The sequence below is a fragment of the Cryptotermes secundus genome, unplaced genomic scaffold (assembly GCF_002891405.2).
Source record: "Cryptotermes secundus unplaced genomic scaffold, Csec_1.0 scaffold70, whole genome shotgun sequence".
Taxonomy (NCBI): domain Eukaryota; kingdom Metazoa; phylum Arthropoda; class Insecta; order Blattodea; family Kalotermitidae; genus Cryptotermes; species Cryptotermes secundus.
This window is the reverse complement of record NW_019734964.1, coordinates 1,976,093-1,997,016: the sequence shown is the minus strand read 5'-3', so window position 1 is coordinate 1,997,016 and position 20,924 is coordinate 1,976,093. Positions and strand designations below refer to the sequence as shown.

The 20,924-nt window shown below is 44.9% G+C and overlaps 1 protein-coding gene across 8 annotated transcripts in view; it reads right to left on the bottom strand.

The window, feature by feature from the left end:
* Positions 1-20,924, bottom strand: part of LOC111868990 (rap1 GTPase-activating protein 1) — a 639,633-nt gene that overhangs the window by 57,043 nt on the left and 561,666 nt on the right. For all 8 annotated transcript variants that reach the window (XM_023860137.2, XM_023860134.2, XM_023860132.2 and 5 more), the window contains one exon: positions 118-381. In XM_023860137.2, the coding sequence (XP_023715905.1) occupies positions 118-381 (264 nt within the window). The remainder of the gene's footprint in view (positions 1-117; positions 382-20,924) is intronic.

Genomic DNA, 20,924 nt, shown 5'->3' with positions numbered 1-20,924 from the left:
AAGGAGCACACTAAATGCTGAGACAACATTGTTTCTCCAAGATATCTGGTGTTCAGCACCGGAGCAACCTGCTGAACACCCAGCCACTCATGATATATGCCTGTTCTGACCACTCACCCGTCCGATGAAGAACCTGCGGTAGCACTTCGCCGTATCGTCCGTCTCGAATTTTGCGTGCCATGTGGTGTGTGGTAGGATGGGGTTTCCCCGTGGGTCGAACGGGCACTCGTGGTCCTGTCCGTCCAGCCAGTATCCGCCACCAGGCGGCAGCAGGATCATCGGGTAGGGAGCCGACTTCTGTAGCGTCTCCTCCAGGAGGCGCTGGGACCCACCAGACGGAGGCGTCGCAGAGACCGCAGGGCGACTGTCATCACGTGACGCCTGCAACCACAAGCAGTAAATAAAAGGGTTTCTGTCTCTATGGCATGACCGTCAAATGGGTGGTCCTCCAGCAATTCCTCATTGAAAACCTACAGTCCCGCGGGGATGTGTGAAAATACCTGGCCTTGGTGGCATATGAAGTAGCTATCGGCCAGTGGTTTCAAGGCGGCCGGAGCACAGCACTGTTCTGATCCCTGCAGGACTGCGGTAAGAAAACGTCAAAAAGTACTCCGGATGTGGAAATGCTGACAGGTATTAAGCCTTCAGGTTCCATAGAAGGGGAAATATTGACATGCTGAAGAGCTAGAAAACATTTAAGAAAACATTGCACTATGCTACAAAACATAAGGTAGCAGGATCGGTTCCCGATAAGGTCATTAGATTTTTCAATTGATCTTTCCTTCCAGCCTCTAACAGAAATGTGCACCAGGAATCTTCCTGGGGGTAAAGGGCGACCGGCCGGCGCGTAAAGCTGACAACCTCACCGTCATCTGTGTGGAGACTGTCTAGAAAAACGTGGGAGCCTCGACGTCTCACAACTCTATGGGCCTCCACGGCTTGTTAGCTTTACCTCTTCTTATTCTACATCATGAACTTAGGTAATAATAATAATAATGGACAAAGTGGCGCTGGGGCAGGTTTTCTCCGAGTTCTTCGGTTTCCCCTGCCAATCTTCATTCCACCAATTGCTCCACAATCACCCTCACCTATCATCTGGGGCTGGTACAATAAGCCAGAAGTGGCCGCAGTACAAGGGACTTAGTCCCACCCCACTAGCAATAAAAAAATAGGTAATAATAAGAGTAAAAGTTATAAAGTAGCTTAATGAACTAAGCACCAAACCATGACGACGCATGGGGGAGTGGATGTATAGCTCCAACATTCTTGACCTCAGCAGTAGACAGAAATGAGTGGTCAGCTTCACGCTACGGCCGCTATACTCCCAGTATCCATTGATTAGAAAGCAGCGTGGGCCCCAAAGCCGGTATGGACGCTGTAGAGAGGAGAAATGTATTTTGCCCCTACAGGGAGACGACCCCCCAATTACTCAGCCATCCTTTCCGCAGCCCGCCCCTATACCAACTGAAATATCCCTGCTCGGTAAGATAATTTATAATAATTTAATATACAATTAGTGAGGATTTATGAGACCAAATGCGACAAGCGTGGTATTTAATAGTTTTTTTTTTCCTTGGCACTACAGCCCCAGTGTGCCTAGGCCTACCTCCATGAACTTCTCCGTTCACTTCGGTTTTTCTAGCTCTTACACATCCGGTAAGACTCCTTGGGCGGGTGATCAGCTCGTCGCAAGGCCTCTACCTGTACACAAACACAGAAAAACGCACACACACAAACTAAACATCCATGCCCTGAGTGGGATTCGAACACACGATCCCGGCTTCCGAGCGAGCGAAGACAGTGCACGCCTTAGACCGCTCGGCTACCGTGACCGGCATTCAATAGAGTTGGTCTACTAGAAAATGCATAATTAATATGAAGACACAAGGAGGCGGAAAATAAAGTACAGAACACGAGGCCCACGATCAAAAAGGTCACAGGGTTCTAAAACTGTGAATCTTGCATTTTAAATAAAAACGAAAGCACAATGGGAGAATGAAGACCAGTCGGACTGGAGTAGCGGTAATGCTCCAGGCTCGTATTAGGGAGGAATTCAGTTCCAATCTCAGTCAGCACAAGGGCTATCCTGCCTGAGGTTTCAATTGCTTTTATTCAGCCCCTAAGAGATAATTCCGGGATAATACCTCAGGCCATGGTAGCTTCTCTCCAAATCCTTTCCAATTCGGTTCTAAAGGGTTCTGACGATGGTGGATGACACACAGAATTACTGGCTTTTTGGACTTTTTCCATCGTCCGGAATTTTAGGTAATAGAGGACACGACACGTAGTGTCCTCTATTATCTAGAATTCCGGACGATGGAAAAAGTTCAAAAACCCAGTATTTCTGTGTGATCATTCATCTATCATCCTCGCATTGCATGCTATATATTCTACCTACTGACAGCATCATAAAATAAGCCACAATATAGAGAGAAGGAACGCAGTAAGAATAGACAAAGAGACAGGTAAGGCATACTTACTGGTCTGAATCTGTCACTGTACTGCAGAAGCGTAATGACCCCTACGTTGCATTCGGAATCACTAATTAGGGATGAGAATTTAGAACTCCATGCGGAATGAGACCATCGGGGAAGCACACCGCATTCCGAGACGTATGCCTAACAATGGCGCTTGACCTCCTGGCCTCAAGCCAGCACGGCTTACAAACTTTCCCCGTCACCACTCCAATAACATAAACGGTATGCTATTTTGTGTAGCACTAAGTCAAGCCGGAACATATATCATTCGAGCCTCCCCTGTAGGCAAGCCCTATGAATATGTATGAAAATTATGTACTTCATACATGACGCCTATTCGTGACGCAAGAAGGATGCCAGAAACAGACTGAGTTACATGATATTGTAACGGACGAAGAATAGTCGCTGCAAGAGGAGTAGCCGAAACAACAGGAGACACTGCAAGCACAGCTACGGGAAGGAAAAGGAACGGGGGTGCACCGTTAGGCTATTCGGGACGAACAGCCTTAAGGAGGGAAAAGCGCAACACGTCACAATATGTTTGTCATGTTCGTGATTACAAACAAGTCAGTTCACTGACTTCTGTCAAACAGTTTTTCAGCGAAGCAGACCACCGGAAGGTCTTGTACGGAGAAAAATCCGTCTGTCTGTAACCTAGTATTACCGATGCTCTTTGTTAACTGAAAGAATTTTACGTTAAGAATATTACAATATTGAAGAAATTTAAGACTACTGTCACGTGTTGGGTACGTCACGCGACAAATAACTTCATGAAGGTCAAGGCTGTAGCGAATATATACTGTACAATCACAACTGCAGTCACCATTACAAATTATCCTGTTCAGTATCACAATTACTGTTCAACCATATCTCGGCGAATGCTGGGCTCCAACTGTCTTCGACAGCGACTCTCTTCAGACTCCAACTTATACTGAATACTCATTCCCTCACTCCTGAATAATGTTCGCTGCTCCTTATATAAGCTTGGCACGGACCACATAAAGAACACATTGCTGCTCGGCAACAGATATCAGGTATTGTTGTCTGGTATGTCTACCTACGCATTGCCTAGCAATAGACGCCCTACTGTTGCGTGACGTCACAGCCTAACGAGGGGTGTTTACCGAGCGTTGTTATGCAATGAACGCTCGTTGCTATGGATATTCCTACGCAACGGTCTCAACAATTTCCACTGTTTCGTTGCTCAGCGATGGGCGATATATAACACGCCACACTATCTTGACTAAATCAGGCATATTATTTTCCTTTGCGCACTACATGAAATTTCGTGATTATCAATAGTGCTCGTCGTCTTCTTCTTCTTCTACCTTTCGTATTAGGCCTTCTGGCCTGTCCTCATCAGAACTAATCTGGAGCTACGGATCTTACAGACAGTAAATAGGATTACTTGGACGGGAGATCAGCCCTGTCGCAAGGCCGCTACCTACACAGGACAACACAAACACAGAAGAAACGCGGACAGACATCCGTGTCTCGGGTGGGATTCGACCCCACCATCCCAGTGTCTGAGTGGGCAAAGACATTTCATGCCATAAACTGAGCGGCCACTGTGATCCACTATACTACTCACAAACGAGAAAAATGTCTTAACGAAATTAGAGTCCTTTAAAAGACAATAAATTAATTACGATAATAAAAGGAAGCGGCAGTAAGACCAAAGCATATCACCGGACATAGAATCTTGAGCCAGCTCCATCTACCAACGAACATCACAATAAACGCACGTCCACAAGATCCATCCTACTGCTTTCCTCCTATCCTGTTTTCGGTCCTGGGAGTCAGAGTCACTTTACGACTGGCGGTTTGTCGCTAATCAGTTAGTCTTGGCGCCAAGCCCCTTGAGAGTCACGACCAGAGATTTTTTTTTTGTAACTGAACCTTTGCGATCATAGTCCTTACGTAATATCTCTTACGAGAGGATGGGTTTGTCTCCTACGAACAGGCTTCTCCTTTGTCAAGAGTACGTAACGCGCACACAGCTTGGTCTACATGGTTATGGAGAATGCCTTTTCTTTCCGGGAAGAGGGCCAATCCGATAAAAGTGATAATTTATAATGAAGAACATCTCATGGGGTTCGAGATGTAAGTCTTGCAGCTGTTTACTGAGCTCATAGCACCGTCTCCAACTGCCGTTTGCATTAAATGCTACGATTCTGAGAGGCCTACGAGCTCTAGCAGCAATTTCTCGGTCCTCCAAGGGTCGTTAAAATATACTGTCACATGGCAACTGAAAGGCCGGAATAGAGGAGTCAGAAAGTCGTCCGTTGTTAGGCTACGGCACGACAAATACCTCTCTGCGGCATCGAACACACGATGTCGCCATAGATAACTGTTGAGGCACTCCTACGCAACGCGGTGTTCTCCATGGGGCCCATGTCGAGGTTATATAACGAAGCCACCAGCCGAGTCGTACAGCGTCAGCCCGTGTGGAGGCGGGTTCGATTACCTCCACCGTAGCTCTGCGAGTCGTAGGAGGCGACGAAAAGGGAACCCGGTGTCTGAGGTTATAACTTGGCCACCCTGTTCCTAGGGGATATAAATATGGGGACGTGGTACTCCGGGTTGGGGGAGTTTCGAGTAAAATATGGTCATGAGTCCTGCGAGACTCGGACCCGAGTATGACTGAGCTGACGAGGACCAGTAGCAATTGTAAACGACAGACCCATCCTCTCAGTGTTCAGTTGAAAAAAAAAATGCTGAAGGGGCCTGGCCGCAAGAGGAGCTCATTGGCGGTAAACTGTCAGTCGTGAAGTAACACTGACTCTGATTCTGTCATACAGAGAGTCAGAGCCAGCGAGTTGCCAACTGAGGAGCAGTTGAGAGTTAGTCGAAGTCGTGAATGTGAAGAGGCACTTCGATCCATGGGTTAGTTGTGAAAGAGCTGTCAGTCATGGAGGTCAGAAGCCGCTGGACAATAAGCTGAGGATTCTGCATTGCTGAGAGCCGTTACCAGGCAACTACTAGTGAAGACAAACTAAGAAAGACTTAGTGAGTGCTATAGCGAATTTTAAAAAGTGTGAATTAGCGACAGCGCTATAATAACTTGCAGTTGCGTGTTATAAGAGTCCAATAAGTCCAACTACCAATCCGAAGTTCATATCCAGTCACTAAATGCGCTAAGTAATTTGTATGTGCATTCCATCGTAATCCCCATGACATCGCTACCATACTATTATTACACATACGCGACGAAGCTACTGCATCCCGAACTGCCCATAAATAGTAACGCGTATTTCGGGGCAGTATTTATTGAAGAAGGGGCATAACGTGCATGAAGTGAGCTGCTATAAGTGTGTCATGGCCTCTATCCGTCCGCATGTATCACCTATGAAACCAACCCCACTTCTTGGCCGCGCCACAGCTCAAGCGGTTAGTCGCTGGCTTCCCACCGCGGCGGCCTGAGTTCGATACCGGGTCTGGTAAAGTGGGATTTGTGGTGGACAAAGTAGCGCTGGGGCAGGTTTTCTCCGAGTACTTCGGTTTCTCCTGCTAATCTTCATTCCACCAAATTCTCCATGATCATAATCACACGGGCAGGTACAATAGGCCAATTAGTGGCCGCCGTGCCGATTGGACCCAGCTGGTCTCCACCCCCCCATTAAGCGAATTAAAAAAAAACACTTCTTGAGATGTGAACTTGCAGATGATCAAGAAATTACTAGCCCTTCATCAGAAGCGAAAGTTCATTACTGTGTTCAGCAGAACTAAACAGTGCTTGCTATCCTGAGCCAGATAAATCCAGTGCACACTATCAGTATCCAATTTCGTCTACGAAACTACTGAATGCATTTTGATCAAACGGCAATTGGGGACGTCTGTACTGAAAGCAGCAAGCCAAACTGAATCTCAATATAACTGAACACGAAACTCAAATCGAAAATGTTTTTGAATTTCGTTGGTGACATCTCGGTAAGTATAACGACCAGACTACGCTGGACCATCGGGAAATTGTGATTCGATTCTAGATAGGAAAAGAGTTTCTCTCTTCACCACCGCATCCAGATGTGCGTAGAGGTCCACCCAGCCTCCCATACAACGTACCGAGGAATATTGTCCGGAGGATGCAACGGCCGATAAGTGAAGCTGTCCACTCATCTTCATGTAAGTTAAGAATAAGTGGACCTATGCCTCCATTCCCCCATATATATTCCTGGCATGGGACTTACTTAAGAACAGGGCCACCTTTGCATTTCATTTTACTGTTACACTGAGATAGGAACATTTATAATGTTGCCCCTGTGCTTAATTAGTTAATTAAACACTATGCCATGAAGACTCATGGGGGAGTGGACCTCGGCACTGGATGGTGAGTGGTCAGCTTCACGCTCCTGCCGCTTTATCCCTTGGGAAAGAGCCCCTGGTACCCATTGGATAGTCCGTCTGGACGCTGTGCAGATGAGAAAAATCTTGCACTGCCGGGAAACGAACCCCGGCCTTCCAGTCTGTATCCCGTCGCTATACCGACTGACCACCTCATGGCTCCTACAGAACAATTATTTATGCATAATTCACATGTAATAAAATATTTATTCTAGAATTATTTATTGAAACTTTCCCGAAATTAAATTCTAGGGTTCGAAATATTTAAGCTAAAATTCCGCGAATAAGAAATACAGCTGAATGTATGCATGAAACTGTATACCGTACAAGAGGATAAGACAGGAAACGCAGTGCTGAGGACCGGGACACTGCATATCCAAGTTAAGAGCGGACAAGTCTGTTTGGGCACCCAGTGAAACCCGTTTCTCACCCAACGTTTGGCACGACACCGCATGAAGAGTACACAGAGAATGTTTGCAGGTCGCGCGTTTGAGAACAGAACATGGCAACTAAAATGGAAGTATTCTGGTCCACGACGACCTCTTGTCCTACAGGAAGTTTTGTCATGTGATCTATAGGCCTGTAATAGGAAATGATTTCTGGTAATTTATATTTGTTATCCACGTGTACAGAACCGCCTCTGAGGTCTAGTGTTTAGCATTCCTGGCTACAGATCCAGAGGTCCGTGTTCGATTCCCGGTGCTACCACATTTTTTCTGAGAAGTGGTGGGTCTGGAACGGGGTCCACTCAGCCTCGTGAGGATAACTGAGGAGCTATTTCAAGGAAATAGTGGCTCCGGTCTAGAAAACCGAAATTAACGGCCGTGGGGATTCGTGCACTGACCACGCGATACCCTCTATCCGCAAAAGTTGGCACAAAACTTCGCCGACAAGCGGCGGTCGCTCGACCGGTATGGTTCGCTTGCGGACTAATATCACGGAGTTTCTTTTTATATATGTGTATATGCCATGTCCTTCTCGTGGCTACAGCTCTACGTTAAAAAATTGTATCACCTAAAGGGGCAGGATGGGCATTGCCTGGGCCATTTTTGTATATACATGATTTTTTCAAAATGAAAAATATCGCCTAAAGATAAAGATTTGACCTGATTAACCCCTTTGACGGGGGAAAGATGGGACGAAACAAACTTACGAAGGGGGGGACAGTAAAAGAAGAGGAGGTGAAGGATGAAGATCGGACCAACTCAGCAGGGAAGTGACCACTTGAAGAGACCTAACTGTAGATGGCAGTATAATATTAAAAAGTATCTCGAGAAAACATGGGAGGGTATCGCCTGGATCGTTTCAGGATGGGGATAGAAAGGCAGACTCTTCGCGGTGATGAACACTCGGGTTTCTTAAAAGCCGGAGAATTTCTTGATCGGATGACTCCTGAAGAAGGACTGCTTCGCGAAGTTGGTTATATACTTCGTTAGTACTGCCACGTATCCGGGGTTTGCGTGACGTATAAAACGGGATTAGGATTTGACGATCGAATTTATTGGGCATTTATACAACCTGTTAGAACATTTCATAGAGCTCTGTCTTCGACTGGACACTCTCGACTTCTGACCACGCTACACTCTCTGTCTAGCCAAGTCAAAAGTCAATGTCACATTGCGACTGGTGGTCGGTCAGTAGGTCTTGGTGTCGAGCCCCATCTGAGGCTCATTAACAGGTATTTATTACTCTTTCACAGTTACGGTCTTGTTTTCGTGGGGCGCCCTCTCTGACGAGAGGACGGGCCTATCTTTTATATATGCTGCTGGCCCTTGCCAGCGCAGTCTTCTCGGGTCCGAGTCCCTTGAGACTCACAACCTTATTTTACTGCCTCAGATTTAAGACTTCCCTTTTCGTTGCCTCCTACGACTCGCAGGGTCACGGTGGAGGTATTCGACTCCGCCTCCACACGAGGGACTGTCTGGCCAAGTCCAAGTCACATTGCGACTGACGGTCAGTCAGTCAGTCTGTCTGTCTTGGTGTCGAGCCCCGGCTGGGGCTCATGACCATATTTTATTTTATTTTTGTTTTTTACTTATATGAAAGTTTCTGTCCTGTCCATTTGGGGGGCCCTCCCTGACGAGAGGTCGGGTCTGTCATTTGTCAGTCATAGTCTGTATTAATAAGTCCATTTCCAGTATTTACAAATTTAATCTTAATTCCTATTTCTATATATACAATATATACAAGGCCTCTGTGAATCCAGGCTCAGTACAGCAGATTATGCCCTATTTCTAGTAGAATTCGCTACCACGGCAGTTGCGAACATTCTCATTTTCATGATTTTGTATGACTTCTGCTTGCTGCCTGCATAATTTTGTTATATAGTCATATAGGTACAGGATTTTGAATGCCATGTGCAAATCGCGGACCGGTGTGCGCCTTGGAAAATTGCCAATGGTGCGGAGAACCTTGTTTTGCAGGCGCTGCAATTTCATCATATGGGTGTCTGCCGCGAATTCCCGGGCGGGACTAGCATAAGTCATTACGGATCTAATAAGAGCTTTGTGGAGGGTCATTTTAATGTTAGCACTCAATCGCTCACTTCTGAATAGGGGATATACTCTAATGAATGTTCTGAAGGCCTTGGCTTCGATCATTTCTACGTGCAATCTCCATGTAACTCTCTTATCGAAGATTACACAGAGATATTTTGCACTGTTTACAAATGGAATATTTCGTCCATTTAGAGTGAGATAAGTCTCAGGCGGTCGACGACCACGAGAGAAGTAGACCCCCTGAGACTTATCTTCATTCATTTTAATATCCCAGCGCTCGCACCAGGTCTCCATTGAGCTGAGACCGTTCAGCCCCATGTCGGACTCCACGGAAAACACGTCCATTACCTAGCGTCTATTATCGCGTAATGCTGTAGGTATCATCTGGCAACGGGCTGTTTACCAAGAATTTGTCTCGGTGGGAAGCTGTTTATCAAGCCGTTGCTTAGCAATGGGCGTATGCATCAAAGTAGATTCGATTTTCATTCAGATGTTTTCAGGATAAAAAACGTCGCAGTCGGATCATTTGAGGACGAACACAATTCATGGTTCGGGGATCCGTTTCTAACGATGTTATTAGCCCACAGCGTTACGCTACTCCAGAGATATGAAACAAACAAATGCGATGTAAGCCCTTTCACGTATTTACGCACGACCTGGAATATATGAAGTTTACTATTACGTCGGGTGCAAAAGTGACATAACAGGCGATAACATGCACGTGTCGAGGGACTACACAAAGCATGTCAAACTCAAATTGTACAGAGAGCCACCTCAGCCCTATAAATAATAGTCCAGGGCCGCACTTCAAAATAGAAATATACATTAGATTTTGATACAAGGAAATTTAATTCTATTTATTATTTAGGAATAATTTCAATATGATTACCTAAAGTCACATTATCTTACAGTTTTAAAAAGCAAGAGAATGCCACTTTTGATAAGTATCAAACAGCTTTTCAATATGTAAAAAGAGAGATTACACAAGAAATTATGTTAGAAATAGCAAAACATTGAATTTCCTGTAGCCTGCTAATTTATGTCTGCGTGAGACTTCTCGTCTTCTGGTCTGTTGGAAAATTGTCTTCACAAAAAATGTTTCTACTTAAATTTTAATATCAATTAGCTCTAAAAGTTGAGGGGCCGCACTTTGTGGCTATGGGGGCCGCATGTTTGACACGGCTGGGCTACACAGAATGTAAGAAGAGTCACGTGTATTTTAGGCACGCAAAATGATGCATAATAAAACATGCCAAAAATGGATTATGAACCAAACGGTAACCTGTCTTTACTAGAAAATTTCCCTGGTCCTGAAGATACAGAAGGAAACAAATGTAATAAAGTACTTCTTATGAACAGCTTAGTCGCCGAGGTAAGAAACTGAAATAAAGTACTTTCACCGTAAGACTTGGCCCTGTACGACCGACTAGCATTTGGTATCAGTAAAATTTATCCCTGAAACAGACAGTGAGGGCCCATAGGGTTGTCAGACGTCGAGGCTCTAGACAATCGGCTCACAGATGGCAGTAACGTTGTCAGCCCTATGCGCCGGCCGCTCTTTACCCCCCAGGAAGATTCCTGGTACACATTTCTGTTAAGAGGCTCAGTCGACCTCAGGGCCACAATGCGGCTGGAAGGATTAGGTCAATGAAAAATCCAATGACCTCATCGGGAATCGAACCTGCGACCTTCCGGTTTGTAGCACAGTGCCTCAACAAACTACGCTAACGCGTGCCCCCTTTTTGATAGCAGTGGCAGTTCCAAATTAAATGTTACGAGGGACACCCATACGAGTCTCCGACTGGCGCAGTTTTCTTATTCCTTAGTTGAAGATACAAAAAATTGTTGGAAATAAAATGAAACCAAAAGGGTTAGCGTATCGGTAACGTTATAAACCTATATCAGGGAGGTTTTCGGCCTCGACAGAGGTTATCCTGACCGAGGTTTCAATTGGTTCTCCTCACTGCCTCCGGGCAAATGTTGCGATGGTATTTCAATCACACCAAGACCACTTCCTTCCAAATTCTCAATCATCCCATCATTCGACGCTAGATAGGATGCGACACTGAAAGCGTCATAAAATAGCGTACAACAGACAGACAAACATAATTTTGTACCTAACATAGGGGTGAGGAAAGGCCGCGTCATAGCTCAAGCGTTTAGTCGCCGGGCTTCACAACGCGGAGACTCAGGTTCGAGCTCACATCAGGTCATGTGGGATTTGTGGGGGACAAAGTGGCGCTGAGGCAGGTTTTCTCCGAGTACTTCAGATTTCCCCTGCAAATTCTCATTCCACCGACTGCTCCACAATCATCATCATCATCATCATCATCCAGGGCTGGTACAGTAGGCAAATTGGTGTCAGACCTACCAAGTGGACTCAGTCTCACTCCACCCCAAAAAACTAAAAATAAAAGGGCGAAGAAGGTTCTGTGATTAATCAGTCACACTTCTGACACCAGTGCAATGGTGACTATACATGGGTTCCGGCTGAAGTTGTATTTACTGGACAATGAAGCGCCATATTTACGAATGGTTATGACAATTTACAAGTCTTCACACGGGTTCACAGTCCGTTAGGCCGCTCTTGTTCGGAATGCCGCTGCCTGTGTCCCACCGTACGTTACAGAGGTGAATACAGAACATTTTGAAATGGCGTTGTGCGGTCTTGCGGCTGAAGCGGGCATCTCCCACTTAAAAAAAAAAAAAAAAAACACCCATTCATTCACCTCGTTCAAATTCTGTACGCTTTGAAGGATGCTGAGATGGGGTGGGGCGTTGGATTGTGTCTACTTTCCTTTGTTCATCACCAATTGTCCGTTGGTTTTTAACATTTTTTTTAACAAATACAGAGACACCACAGCGCGTCAGTTCTGTCCATCACAATGGGATGTGTGAAATTTGTGTTTCTCACCTCAGTGAGTATCAAAATTGCGGTCTCGTGGGATTTGACACAGCGCAGTTTGGTAAATGGGTACAACGATTCGGAAATACCCTTTGCCTTCTAGCACCCCTCTACCAAGCAACAAAGTATCATATCCTAAATGATCCAATCTTGATAATGAGATGTAGTAATAGGTAAAAATATTTTCTCAAAGTATTGTGACATTTAGACACATTTCTAGGCAACGTCCGAAATATTCGCATGCAACAATAGAAAATGTACTGCAAGAAGTGTTTTCTGTGCGATCCGCGCCATGTCCACTGCTATGCAACGGGCCGGTAAACACCTTCCCGCAGAAGCGTACAGTGGAATAACAGGACGTCCATTTCTAGGCAAAGAAGCGGTAAACACCTCTACGAATTGTTAATTGGCGTTTTCCCTGGGGTCCGCCTCGAGACTAAATAAGTAGTCCAGTCGTAGAATGAGAGAGAGCGAGAAGGGAGCGAGTCCTCGGCAGTCAAGGAAGAAGGGTTCGACTGAAGATTGACTGTGAGTTATTGTAATTGATTCGGATTAAGAGAGATTGTACAAGGAGGCGTCACTAATCCAAACGTCCTCTATAGTCACTAATACACGTGACAGTATGTAACCAGTATTTATCGAAATGTGTTTAAATGAGAGAGTTAAGATTATACAGCGTGACATGTATGTGAGGTAACTTGGTTTAGACCACACCAAAGCTGGTTTTATAAAACCTGTTTCATTAAAAAACCGCGCAAAGAGCCAAAAGGGAAGTTGAGCCTAAATGGTAATTATAGCAGATGTAAGACCGAAGGAACACAACAACAGCTGTGGTTACATTGTTGTCGCTAGGCTACCGGAAGACTGCTTGCAAGCCTTTCATTGCTACGGAACTACGCTCTGTTAGACACGGACAGACTAATTGTATGGAGAGAATTCTTGTAGAAGCGTTTCACAAAGGAACTTTCAGAGAATAGATGTCAAGGTTTACTTCACCCAGAAAGGTGTCGCTCTTCACCGAACGCCAATATGTTATGGGTCTACCTATGGATATCTTCGACATGCATCTGAACATTCTATTCCATCATCTTCACATATTAGGCTATGCTAGGCCTGTTCCATCCTCTTGAACTGTATGTTGGTCCCTCCGTCTTAACTGTGGGCGTCCCATGTTTCACTGTCTTTTTGGGTTATGCTATTTTTTTTTTCGAGATTCTTCAATATTCGATTCGAAGAATGTGATACTTCCACCATGACATTCCATTCCATTACTATTTACTTATTTTATGCGGCCTCCGTAGTCTAGAGCTAACGTTCCCACCTCATGACTCGTGGTACGCGGGTTCAAACCCGGCGGAGGTCGTCGAATTTTTAAGGGCGGAAAAATTCAGGGAACAAGTCCTCCGGGAGGGACTTTAAGCCGTGTGTCCCGTGTCGTAGCTTTACGGCACGTAAAAGAACCTCATATCTCCAAAGGAGGTCACTGAGCCAAATTCAAGGACGTTTCCCGCCCAACAAGTAGTCTCTAACACCTCTGATAGATGGGGGAAGCATTATAGATACCGCCAAGCTAGTGGAGGCCGAACTCGCTGGCCCGGTCGGGACTGATGGTACGCACCAATATCGGTAGGATATAGAGACTGGTAGAATATCATAGAGGGAAGCACAATGGACCAATATTGGTCTAAGTGCATGGGGAAACCCACCCTCTCCAGTAACTAACTAACTAATTAACTAACTAACTAACTAACTTACTAACTATTTCTATGCTAATGTAACCATGCCTCCAGCAACTGAGATCATATTCCTGCAGTTTGATAAAGATGGAAATGTGAAAGACACCAACTGAAGCTTAATTCTGTCTTCTAATTTGCCTGGTTGGGCTAAGAAAAAGAACAGAAAAGCTATGACAGCCGGTTTCCGAACTGAGACTTCAACTCGGGGTCTCCTGATAACCGCTTCAATTCATACATTACATGTTGTTATTACCGTTATTATTGTCCAAGCTGCCTGGGTTCTGTTTGTATCCATCTTTTTTTTTCTCTCTCTCATTGGCGCTATAGCCCTCATTTGGGCCTAGGCATACCTCCATGAAACTCTCCGTTTCACTTCGGTTTTACTAGATCTTAGACATAGGTAGGACTCCTTGGGCGGGTGATCAGCTCGTCGCAAGGACTCTACCTGTACACAAACACAGAAAAACGCACACAAACATCCATGCCCTGAGGGGGATTCGAACCCATGATCCCGGCTTCCGAGCGAGCGAAGCCGCTTTGATATATTTAAAATTTCAACTGTATCTTGCTACCATGCTTTACACAAGCCATGGTTTCCCCAGTCATTAAAACACTAACCGTATTCCCTGTAAATGTATACAGACTGCCTTGTTTTGTGTTTTGTTTCTTCTCTTTGTTCGTGGTCACTTTATAACTGGTCTTTGGGATGTCAAGTTAGCACGTAAATAAATAAGAATTGATGTATTATCATCATCACCACCACTCTCATGACTATTATTGGGGAAGGCCTATAGATAATTTTTCAGTACTAACAAGCAACACGTCATGAAACCCTGCACAAGGCCCCAGTGAGGGCGCGCTCATGTGAACACGACAGGGGATCTTCTCATTTCCATAAGAAGCGGGTAAATTATTGAAAAGTTCAACCGCCTCTGTGGTCTAGCGGTCAGTGTTCCTAGCTACAAATCCAGAGATCCCGGGTTCGGTTCCCTGCTCTACCAGATTTTTTTCTGAGAAGTAGTTGATCTGGAACGGGGTCCACTCATCCTCGTGATGATAATTGGGGAGCTATTTCAGGGAAATAGCGGCTCCGGTCTAGAATAACGGCCGTGGGGATTCGTTGCGCTGACCACGCGACACCCTCTATCCGCAAAAGTTGGCACTAAACTTCGCCGACAAGCGGCGGTTGCTCGGTCGGTATAGTTCGCATGCGGACTAAAATCACGGAGTTTGTTTGGTTTATTTTTTTAGAAGCTATCGCTTTATCAAGATGGACTTTGTTTTACGGAGCTGATTAGAGAGAACAGCAGTGAAGACGTCGCTTGGCAGACAGAATTTCCAGTTTTAACATTAGATCCGAACTAAAGGCCGTGCCATAGTTCAAACGGTTAGTCGCCGGCTTCCCACCGCAGCGGCCCGGGTTCCATCCCAGGTAAAATCATATGGGATTTGTGGCGGACAAATTGGCACTGGGACAAGGTTTCCTCCGAGTACTCCGGGTTCCCCTGCCAATTCTTAGTCCACTAATGCTCCATACCAATATAATCAGAGACTGGTACAATAGGCCAATTAGTGGCCCACGTACAAAGTGGACTCAGCCTCACGCCTTCCCACCCGACGAAACTAAAAAAAAAAATCCTAGGATCCGAACTACTGTGAGGGTCCTATATTCCACAAATTCGCAGGTCTGTCAGAGAATAGGGAAGGAGACGACAAGAATAACATTTTGATCTCGAACCAGGTCTGTTCTCGAATCGGAGACCTTCCCAGAACGTCTGTGCATTATCCCTATAAGCCCCACCAGGTATCCAACATGTTATTCCAATGGAACGCACTGGATGCCACTGGTTCGTGTTATTAGCTAATAACAGGTTTTTGTGAACTCAGGAATAGCCATATTTCATGGAAGCAAGGAATTCCTTAAGCAGCTGAGCAACAGTCAGCCTTTCAAACAATATCCTGCAGAAAGTCCGTCAGTTTACGAACATTTCGTGAAATTCTGAAGTTTAACTTTATGTAACGTTTCCGATAAATGTAAAGGATTATATTGTAGCGTGTAGATCCGTTGCTATGGAACGACCTCGAGATGGGAGAATATACCAGGACCGTTTCTGGGAAACATCTCAGTAAACATATTCTCGCAGCAACAGGCGCCGACGCAACAATAGAAGAGTTGTGTTTTTCATGTGATCCGTGCCGAGATGTTATAAGCAAGGGACAAGGTTAGACCCAGTCAGTTCTGTACGGGAGTCTGGGAAGAGAGGACGTGAGCCGGAAGCAGAGGAATAGCCACTATTGGAGCCGTTACTAGGAAACGTCTATTAACAGACTGAGAACAATAGACTGTGTGCCCTAGTGAACTGTAAAGCGTGGAAATAGCGACAGTGTTACAGTCATTTGTAGTTACGACTCGTAAGTGGTCAATAAATCTATTCACCAATCCAAACCCCGTCTACAGTCACGCACTTCTATGTGGGCAGGAGAACTTCATCCCGTTAAGTCTAACCTTTGGCACAACACCGAAAGGCATATAAAATTAATGTTCGAAGGTTACGCATTAAGAAAACAAAACAAAAGTATGTAGTTAGGATTAGCACTGGTTCACGGTGTTACTTAACATATCTAGTTCTGAAGTTCCATAAACGAGCTTTAACCGCAACCGATGACAGAATGACAATATGCCAGCACAATCAGATCACATCCGGAAGACAGAGGCTCAATTCCATCGAAATATATTACTTGTACTGGAGTCACCTTGTCATAAGTTCCGTTTCCAACTTTTACTCTTTACTGTATTGTGTAAAATTAAAAGGTAAAGCTGCCCCTCCACTTAAGCATGCCTTAGTCTATTTAACTACGGCATACGCGTCCTCAGGTTGCGGATGAAGGAGACGGCCTCCAGATATGGAGGGCAGCTGCGAATATATTTAATAAGCAGTCGCGGACAGCAGACAAGGGGTGGTCCTCCAGCTTGGGGACTGGGCGTGAAGCTAACAACTCATCGTAAAAAATAAACTTGTTACGAAATGTCACAAAGGGCCTCGGACCTGGACGGATTCCTTGAATTAATGTCCTAAAATAAGAAAAAAAAAAACTTAGGCTGGGATATGGACTGGATTGATCTGGCTCAGGATAGGAACCAGTGGAGGGCTCTTGTGAACACGGTAATGAACCTTCGGGGTTCATAAAATACAAGTTCTTGAGTAGCTGCACAATTGGCGGCTTCACAAGAAGGGCTCATCTCCATGAAATTAGTTTAGCGTTAACTACTTTGGTTATGTAGCATCCATCTTAAAATTTGCCTGACGAAAAGCCTCAAAATGTGGACAGCCGATTTCCCGATGGAGAATCGTTTGGGCCCCCCAAATAGCAAGGAGCGCTGACCAATGCACCGTGAAGCTAATTAAACTCGATNGGGGGGGGGGGGGGGAAGGAAATGAGAAAATACGAACTGAATACTTTCAGATGACAGAAGCACGTTTGGTCATCAGAGATTACTATAATCTGTGAGATGAGCTGACAAATAAGATTATCGTGCAGTCTGGTGGATAAGAACCGACGTTTCGGAGGAACACACTAACCCCATTTTCAAGGAAGAAAAGTGAAAGCAGCAGGTCACTCTTATCCCTGCATAAACGTCGACCGGCTGTTTAGTATACTTGAACAAAATATGTCTTAAGAAACATCTATTTTTTTTAAATGGAAATTTTCATTATTGTTGAGTGTATTATTTTCTGAGGTGCTTCAAATTTGTGCCAAGAAGGGACTCAGTCCTGGGCAAGGGCGTCTAATGAGTGGTGATACAATAATTCCAATGCACTAAGTGACTTGTGAACCAGCCTGACCGGTGGGTGTAGTTGTAATACTTGTTTTGACTTGGGTGGTGACAACTTCCCACTTGGAAAGAAGGGCTTGGCGTAACTAGTTTACGTCACAATAGAAACCACAACAAGACAATGGTGATAAACGATTACCATCCCTCGTGTGCCACCTGGAAAATATTCTTGCCGGTTTGAAAATGTTTTCCGTTCCTCGACTAACCGCCAAATGCGTTTTTAAATTCTCAACATTCACAGATCTCTTCAGAGGCAGCACCAATGTTAAGTGAAAGAGATGTTTTGAACAATGGAACATATTGTCTTCATGGTCTAAGGGGGTCTGCAAGATATATGCCACCTTTATCCATTCATGACGTACCTCCCGGTTCCTTCACTGGGATTTGTATGAAACGGGCAATTTTCGAGTTAAATAACCCATAACTTCGGGCCTCGTACTAAAAGAGCCTCCAGGTATGAACAAAACATGTCCTCATTTCAACTAGGAGCCGGGATAGCGCAGTCGATACAGCGACTAGCTACGGCCAGGACGACTGAGGGGTGGGACTTCCGAGTCCCGTTAGAGGAAAGATTTTTCGCTTCTCCACGTCCTCCAGATTCTAGGGTCCACCCAGCGAAGGCCCAACAAAGGGCTGTAGAGCCACTGATAGAGAGGATATTGCGTACTTTATATCCAAGGCTACAAACATAAACTTCGAGTGTTATTCATGTTACAATGACCTTTAACTTCAAACTGTGGCTCATGTTTCTAGTGTGGTGTCCTTACTGGCTGTTTGGAATGCGCTGCTCGGCACGCTTCGCAATTAAGCGAAGAGGAAAACAGTTCTGTCGCGACTACATTCAGGCTGACTCCTTTTCTTCAGGAGTTGGCAATGTAACGCACTGTAACACAGGAGCAGACCAAACGCAAGGTCCTCTTGTAGCAGATAACAAAACGTCGTTATTTAATTTCTTGGAGTGTACACGACTGATTTTGATGTCGAAAGTGACGAATATGAAATCCGTATGTTGGTGTATTTCCAGTCGTAGTTAATTTTAAAACAATAATCTGGTTAAAAGTGTAATTCCATAAAGCCCAAAGCTGATCTAAATACTTCTTAAGATTAGGTCCTTACTTAAAATTCGTAACGAGTGTCCATTACAAAGATCTGTAGGTTACTGGCATCTAGGGAAACAACTGCCCTGTATTCTTGGAAACGGGAGAAAACAGACGCCCAAACTTCTGCTACATGGGCATAATGCAGAGTTATTTAACATGAAAGCTGATGACAAACATAACTTGCTTTGCAGTATAAATAAAAGGAACGCAAACAGGACAACTTCGCTCAATAAAGATGACAGGACAATATTTCTCAATGCTTGGGCAAAAGATAAATATCTAAAATCTTATGAAAGAAAAGTTGCTAGTATGAAACACACACAGTGCGAGGGAAATCCGGATCTTTACATATTTGCACATTACTCACTCACGGAGCTGAGCCCTTCTTGAGGAGCCGCCAATTCTGCAGCTACTCAAGAATTTTATGGAACCCGAAGGTTCATTACCGTGTTCACAAGAGCCCTCCACTGGTCCCTATCCTAAGCCAGATCAATCCAATCCACACCATCCCATCCTATCTCTCTAATATCCATTTTACTATTGTCCACCCACATACGCCTTGGTCTTCCCACTGGTCTCTTTCCTTCTGGCTTTCCCACCAATATCCCATATGCATTCCTTTTCTCCCACATTCGTGCTACATGCTCTGCCCACCTCTTCCTCCTTGAGTTGATCATCTAAGCGCATACATGTGTAAAAAAGTGGCATAAATGATACATGACGGACAATAATCGCTCAGATTGGCCCATATTTAATCCATAAAACGTTCTATGGTCTGCTTTACTTCCTAGTCAGGCGACTGGCTCTCAGATTCGTTATTAGTTTTTAATGTTAACGGCCACGGTGTCGCTCGAACCCAGGACCTTTTGAAAACCAATCACTTGAAGTCGGTTGTAAAGCCAATTTCCTATACATCGTACTGAACATACGACAGAAAATGGGCAATGTTCAATATACAACGCGATTCTATATTGCTGTCGGGGTTTCAGTAGTTTTATCATTTGAAACCAGAAACGACGCCACGAAAGGCGCGCACGTTAAAGTTGTTCAGCATTCTGCAGTATTGATCCTAAAAAAAGAAGATAAAAGTTATCCTTGTAACAGGTCGTGAAGGCCCATTGTGTTGTGAGACGTCGAGGTTCCCACATTTTCTAGACAATCGGCTCACAGATGGCGCCGGCCGCCCTTTACCCCCCAAGAATATTCCTGGTACTCATTTCTGTCAGAGGCTGAGTCGACCGCAGGACCATAATACGGCTGGAAAGATTAGGTCAACTGAAAAAATAGAAAAACCAACCTCATCGGGACTCGAACCCGCGACCTTCCGACTTGTATCACAGTGCCTCAACCAACTACGCTATCGCGTGCAGTATTGATCCTATAGGTAATGAAACTTTTTGAGTTACACTTACATACTCCGTAAGCAATTTTATTTTGTTATTTCTGGTTTGAAAATTATAGACCACGCAAACCCCAACAATAATTTCAGACATCCTGTACTACTGGTATATCAGATCAAGTAGGTTACAGAATTTTCGAGAAAACAGCGTAACAGATGAGACAATGAAGTGTAGGCCTACATGGTGTGGGCGGCAGGATTTCTATTCCAAGTGAGTGTAATGTGTCTTTTCTCCGCTACTTACAAAACGCTTCCGGAAACTACCCACTATTCTGGATGAGTCTGATGTTAACAGCTCACCCACACACATCGCCCTGGGTACAAACATGCAGAATTTTACCTCCACGCCTCCCCTATTCATTCAAGGCACGATACTTAATTGCAAGGATGATTTCATTTTAATAAAGTTGCCAATACGTAACACGTGACCAGCGCGGTCTCTCCGTGTTACCGTGTTTTGTTATTTATGTGGCCAATCAAAGTATGGGATTCCCAGGGGCGCGCCGCTGCACCTCAGCAGAAAAAGCGTCATTAGCCCAAAATGAATGAAGACTGAGTAAACTTCGCCTCTACGTTGCTTTCTAAAAACCGTAATTTTGTTAGAGATATAAGCCAGCCACGATACATCTCGCT